Source organism: Mus caroli, chromosome 6 (genome assembly GCF_900094665.2).
Source record: "Mus caroli chromosome 6, CAROLI_EIJ_v1.1, whole genome shotgun sequence".
NCBI classification, from domain to species: Eukaryota; Metazoa; Chordata; class Mammalia; order Rodentia; family Muridae; genus Mus; species Mus caroli.
This window is the reverse complement of record NC_034575.1, coordinates 115,517,052-115,523,796: the sequence shown is the minus strand read 5'-3', so window position 1 is coordinate 115,523,796 and position 6,745 is coordinate 115,517,052. Positions and strand designations below refer to the sequence as shown.

The following is a 6,745-nucleotide window of genomic DNA, read 5'->3' as shown; positions in this document are numbered from 1 at the left end:
GGAGGCTGTCCTGTGAAGTCAGTGGGAGGCCCTCACTGTATGAACTGAGGCAATACGTGGAACAAAAAAGAGGACTTACTATTCTTGACTCTGCAGCTCAGCCCCTGTGGGAAGAAAGGAAGTGTTGGTTACAGATGAGAAAGACCAGGCTCCCAGTGGCCCCGCTGCCTGGCAGGCNCCTGAGAGCGGTTCACACAGTACCTGTCTCCCTCCCAGCTCACTTTTGGGAGCTGCTCTGCTGCCAAGTAGTCAAAAGTCTTCTGCACTTTTTTTCCTCTTTGTCCAGTCAAGGAGGTGAGTGGTAGGCAGAGAGCAAACAGAACTGGAGGCTTTTCTCTTTGGGAGGCGGGGCTTCTTTGGGGGACAGGGCCTCACAGTATATCCTAGACTTGGCTGACCTAGAACTCACAGAGAACAGCTGTGTTCTACCCTAAGTGCCGGGACTAAAGACATGCGCTGCCAAGCAAGGCTAGACTTGGAGGCTTTTTGAATAACTGTTATGGGCTGGGGATTGAAACAATAAAAAGAAATAATAATAAAAACAAAAACAAACTACAAAACAGAGAGGGGGATCTGGAAAAGAAGGTCTTAAAATTCCAAGGTTTCTAATTTTCCTAAGAGGTGAAGCATCAAATTTATAAACTTGTTAGGAAAAGTTTAAATAACTGTTCTGGGCGTCCACACACACACCATATACCACACACACACCACAATACCACACATACACGCCACACACACACACACACACACAGCCCTGGTTGAATCACCTTACTCAAAGCCTCAATTTCTTCAACATAAAATCAGAGTAGTTGGGCTAGAAAGATGGCTCAGTGGTTAAGAGCACTGACTGCTCCTCTGAAGGTCCTGAGCTCAAATTCCAGCAACCACATAGAGGCCCACAACCATCTGTAATGAGATTTGACACCCTCTTCTGGTGTGTCTGAAGACAGTGATATAGATATAAAAATAAATAAATCTTTAGGCCNGAGCGAGCAGAGCCGACCAGAGCGAGTNNGGTCAACCAGAGTGAGCAGAGGTCCTGAATTCAAATTCCCAGCAACCACATGATAGCTCACAACCATCCGTACAGCTAACAGTGTACTCACACATACATAAAATAAATACATACATCTTTTTTAAAANTCAGAATAGTCTAACACCAACTTCACACTGTTGCTGGAAATTAAGCTAACCACAGGAGTAAAGACTCTGCAGGGCAGGAAGTGGATATGGGAGATGATGAAGCAGACCTTCACTTCTCACTTCTGCTTCACAAACACTGTAAACACTGGGCTGCTGTCCTCAGGCTGGCCATCAGTTTAGGAAATGCCACAGAACTCTCACCTAGTCCTGAAACCCTGAGTCATTATGCATAGTTCACTGGCAACACTGCCCATACAGCTACCTTCCTGCCAATCTCTGTCACAAGTGATAGGGGGCATCCTCTAGAGCTGGAATCTGGGACTCTAAGGAGTGACCACAGTCCCTGCTGGCAAGATAGCAAGGAAGCTCTGGAATTCAAGNTGTGTCACTTCCAGGCCTGAACTGCCCAGACTGGCCCACACCATCCCGTGAAGCTGATGTNCAGCAGAGGCAAGGCCTGGATGATGGGTGCACAGTACCGCACCGTGTCTAGGATAGACACTGATTGACAGCTGTCTCTCCAGAGGGTCGGCGATGTGATGCCCCAGGGTTCATTCATAAAATAGGGTACAGGATGGTCCTGCTATCATGCCAGGATCCATTCTGAGCCTACTATTTCATCTNTGTCCTTCCTACCTGTTTGGGACACCAGTTCACATGCTCTTGGGGTCCAGACTTCATGTACGTCTCCCAGTTCTTTGTGACTAACTGTCCTTCACTGCCCTGGGCTAACATCACAGCCTGCCAAATGGTCCTTGCAGGTTTAAAAACAAGACCTATCTCGATGTCTCTGCTCGTTCCGACAGACACACAGCACACCATGTTCTGAGATTAACTCCTATAAGCCTGCTCCTCTCTTCCCATCCACACTCCTGTGAACTGGGACACAGAGGACAGAAACTGCTCCTGAGACTGGGAACTCTTACAGAAACAACAGGCAGCTATACTCCATTTGGGGGAACTCCCTCTTACCCATCAGAAGCTACTTAAAATCCAGGGCAAGATGGTACCTATCCTGACAAGAGGAGGAAGTGGGAGGGGTTTGGAAACACTTGGCTGACTAGCTTGCTACAACTGACAGAAATAGCTTGATACTTCAAGCCCTACAGTTTCAGTCTTGCTTGTTAATAGTTGGATGTGTGATCATCTGTGAAGGGGAGAGGGGAGTAACTACCAGAAATATGTTTATCAAAGTGCATCTCTTGCCTCACCAGAGACAACAGCTGCCTTGCTGTAACAACAGGAAGCTGAAAATCAAACCATGANACAAATGTAATGGGAAAGCAGAGATCTGGAGCAAGTGATGTTTCCTCTATTACCAGGGGTAACTTAAAAGGCACACTGCGAAAACGTAGGTGTCAAAAGAAACAAACAAGTCCATTATAAGTGTCTGCCTTTGGGGAGCAGGCTTGAATGTGACTTAGGGAGCTGTTTTAAATATCCCAGTACAATTTTTAAAAAGGAATCCCTACATTACTTAATAAAAACGAATTTAAAGGGCTGGAGAGATGGCTCAGCAGTTAAGAGCACTGTCTGCTCTACCAGAGGTCCTGAGTTCAACTCCCACCAACCACATGTTGGCTTATAACCATCTATATTGGGATGTGATGCCCTCTTCTGGTTTGCAGGCATACAAGCAGGTAGAGCACTCATATATGTAAAATTAATAAATCTTTGAGGGGCAGCAACCACCTGGTGGCTGAAAACCATCTGTAATGAGATCCAATGCCCTCTCCTGGTGTGTCTGAAGACAGTGACAGTGCACCCATATACATTAAGTAAATAAATAAATATTTAAAAAATCTTTGAGGGGCAACATTTGGGATGTAAATAAATAAAATTTAAAAATGAATTTAAAGATGAAAGTTTATGATATTAATCTAAACAAAGGATTTAAAATGAGATAAGCAAATGAGAATATTATTTGGGGAAGAGACATATGTTTCTTTAAAATAAAAAAAAATTATTGTATGTNCCTGGTGTTTTGCCTGCATGTGTATCTGTGTGCCATTTGCATGCCAGAAGAAGTTAGAAATGGAAGCAGGATCCCTTGAAGTTGGAATTATAAGTAGTTGTGAGCCACACGATATGGTGGCTGGGAGTTGAACGCTGGTCCTCTGGTAGACCAGACAGTATCCTTAACCACTGAGCCATCCCTTCCACCCCTATTTATTTTTACTTATAGTTTAATTTCAATATAGAATGTGCACTGATGTTGGGGTATGCACATGTACTTGTGTGCAGGTGTGTGGGAGCCGGAGGTTGAGGTCAAGGCGCCGCCCCTGTAGCTTCTCTACCTTGTCTTGTTCTGAGACAGCATCTTTCTCTACCTTATCCTTTTGAGACAAGGGCTCTCAGTGAATTTGGAACTCAGTGTTCTAAGACGGCCAGTGAGCCCTCAGGATCCACTTGTTTCTGTCCTCTGACACACACTGGGGTTATAGGCACAGCTGCTACACCTGGCTTGTGGTCGGTAGAAATCTGAACACGGGCTTTCATGCTTGCTTAGCAAGCGTTTACCCACAAAGTCTCTCAGCCCCTACAACTTTTTTTTCATTTTTACTTATTGTGTGTGTGATGCACACAGGCACACACACAGAGAGGCCGGGAGATAACTTTCAGGAATTGGTTCTTCCCTTTCACTTTGTTGGTTCCAGGGATTGAACTCAGGTTGTCAGGTATGGAGGCCAGCACCTTTACCCAGTGAACCACCAACAGCCCCTANAATCTTCTTAATATAAAATGCATTTGGTATCATCGTTGGACACTTCTTTCTTTCTTTCTTTATTATTATAAGTAAGTACACTGTAGCTGTCTTCAGACGCACCAGAAGAGGGCGTCAGATCTCATTACGGATGGTTGTGAGCCACCATGTGGGTGCTGGGATTTGAACTCTGGACATTCAGAAGAGCAGTCGGGTGCTCTTACCCACTGAGCCATCTCACCAGCCCCGTTGGACACTTCTAATGTAGATCTTGTTCTGCCCATGATTTGCTCCCCAGCTGTCCCCTTAATCCTTTCAGAAGTCCTATTCCTGGGACTAAGGGATAAGTCACTAGGAAATGCTTAAGGACATGTACGACCTAGGTTCAATCCCAACAGCATAAATGCACACATGCTCACCCTGCACGGCCCCAGGCACCAGCACCAACCAACCACTCCTTCCCCCAAACAGAAGGACACTCATTCTCTATGAAGGACACTCATTCTTTATACAGCCCTGCTGTACACTCGCTCTGTAGACCATGCTGGCCTCAAACTCAGGGACTGAGTCCTGGGGTTGAAGGTGAGTACAAGATATGCTCTTTAAAACAAAAACCTCAGTGTCTCTCTAGTGGCCCTCTGTTCAAGGCCAGCCTGGTCTACAGAGAGAAACCCTCTTAAAAAACCAAACCAAACCAACCAACCTACCAACCAAGCAACCAAACAANACGAATATCATTGACCAGCAGCTACCTCCTGAGGAATGGCATTGTTAGCCATCCTGGAGAAATCACAGAATATTCAGAATGATGAAGAGATTATGACAGCAGCTAACACTGAACTGNGCTTTTTATCATTATTCTAAGCATATACTTTAAAAGTTCACTGTAAACTGTAATGCTGGCAGCAGTCTTACATATCTGCTTACCACATCTTTGGCTACATCAAGAGGCTGCGCTGATGGTACCCTCCAGGTCTGTACACGTATGTGTACTCTGTGAAGTTCACACCAGAATTAGGTCACCTACCAAGACACATTTCAGAACATGTCTCCCCTGTTAGGGAGAGTAGCCAGGTGACTCCAGGTTCCAGAGCTGCAGTGAGCCTGCTTTGCTCCAGAACCATGCCCNGCACCGCTACCCTGCCTCCAGTAAAGGGATGTTTACAACACACAGACTTCTCCTCTGTACNNACAGCAGGACAATTAAAAGAAGAAGTGTTTAGCTCTGGGCATTGAGCAAACATTGCCAACTGACTGACACGGGCTGGCAGAGCACCCAGTGAACGCAGCCTGAGGCCTTCACAGACAGAGCCATGAGGAGGCCCTCCCAACACCCTGCGAGGTGAGGACACAGGACTTAGGAACAGGGGATGGGGAGGCTTGGCTAGGTCCAGGTCTTCTCTAACTGAACACCAGGCTCTGGTCTGCTCGTTGGTAATTGATGCTAAAGTCCGCCAGGGGAGCACCCGCAGAACACAACTTTTTTTTTTTTTTTTTAAAGATTTATTTATTTATTATATGTAAGTACACTGTAGCTGTCTTCAGACACTCCAGAAGAGGGCGNCAGATCTCGTTANGGATGGTTGTGAGCCACNATGTGGTTGCTGGGATTTGAACTCTGGACCTCTGGAAGAGCAGTCGGGTGCTCTTACCCACTGAGCCATCTCACAAGCCCAGAACACAACTTTTTAACTTAGGGAAGAGTGGAAGGGCTGAGCACAGCTTCCGGTGACCACAAGACACAGGGGCGATGCCAAACAGTCATTCTACCACAAGTCAAAACCACAAGCACTCAGGAAAACGAACTGGCAATGGTAACAGATATCCTGTCTGTGAGCAGTGTGAGCATTCACGCTGATGAACTCCCGGGTGCTGCTTACAGGGCTTCTTCCTCAAGAATGGCAGTAAATGGGGAACTAAGAGGCCTACCTAGGCAGGCCAACAAAAAAAAAAAACATTCCGGGAACTACAATCACTTCTGGTGTCTTCAGGGTTGGTTTCTGTGGGGACATTACAGTCATCCAGGTTTTGAGGTGCGAATTCCAGCCAACCCAAACACATGCAATGTCCTCAGTTTACCACTGCTTGGAAAACAGAGGGCCCTTCCATCTTCTTCTAGTTTTTGTACTTCATGCCACATACACTCACCAAGTCCCTAGTGCTTGCAGCAGGGACCAAGGAACACAGCAGGTAAACTGAAGCCTCCTTCCTCTCATGATGGAAATAAAGCATACTTTGTCCACTAAAACGGCGTGTGTGTGCATGTGTGTGTGTGTTTTTAGTGTGTCAATATGTGTTATGTGTTTGTATATATATATGGTGTGTGTGGGTATGTGTTTATGGTGTGTATATTTGTGTGTGATATGTGTCTATATGTGTGAATGATGTGTGTTTGTGTGTATATGTATATGGTCTGAGTGTGTTTTTGTGTGTGAGTGTGTGTGTATATGGTATATGTGTGGTGTGTATATGTGTGTGTGAGTGTGTTTGTGTGTGTATATATATATATAGATAGATAGATAGATATAGATATATAGATATATGGTATATGAGTATGTATGTATGTGTGTGTGAATAAGTGTGTATGGTGTATGTGGTGTGTATGGTGTATGTGGTGTGTGTGAGTCTGTTTGTATGTATATGGTGTGTGTGCATATGTGTATGTGAGAGAGAGTGTGTATGGTGTATGTGGTGTGTATGGTATATGTGGTATATATGGTGTAAGTGGTGTGTATGGTGTATGTGGTGTGTGTGTGAGTGAGTGTGTATGGTGTATGTGGTATCTGTGTGTGTGTGTGTGTGTGTGTGAGTATAGATGGTGTATGTGTGTATGTGGGGGTGGGGGGCAGTGTTTCTTCTCTGTGCAGTTCTGGGAATGGAACTCAGAGACCACTGAGC

The 6,745-nt window shown here is 45.4% G+C and overlaps 1 protein-coding gene across 1 annotated transcript in view; it reads right to left on the bottom strand.

Moving 5' to 3' along the window:
• Nucleotides 1-6,745, bottom strand: part of Il17ra (interleukin 17 receptor A) — a gene marked incomplete at its 5' end in the record, with an annotated part of 21,717 nt that overhangs the window by 12,657 nt on the left and 2,315 nt on the right. The window contains one exon of the mRNA XM_029478251.1: nucleotides 80-104. Coding sequence (XP_029334111.1) covers nucleotides 80-104 — 25 coding nt within the window. The remainder of the gene's footprint in view (nucleotides 1-79; nucleotides 105-6,745) is intronic.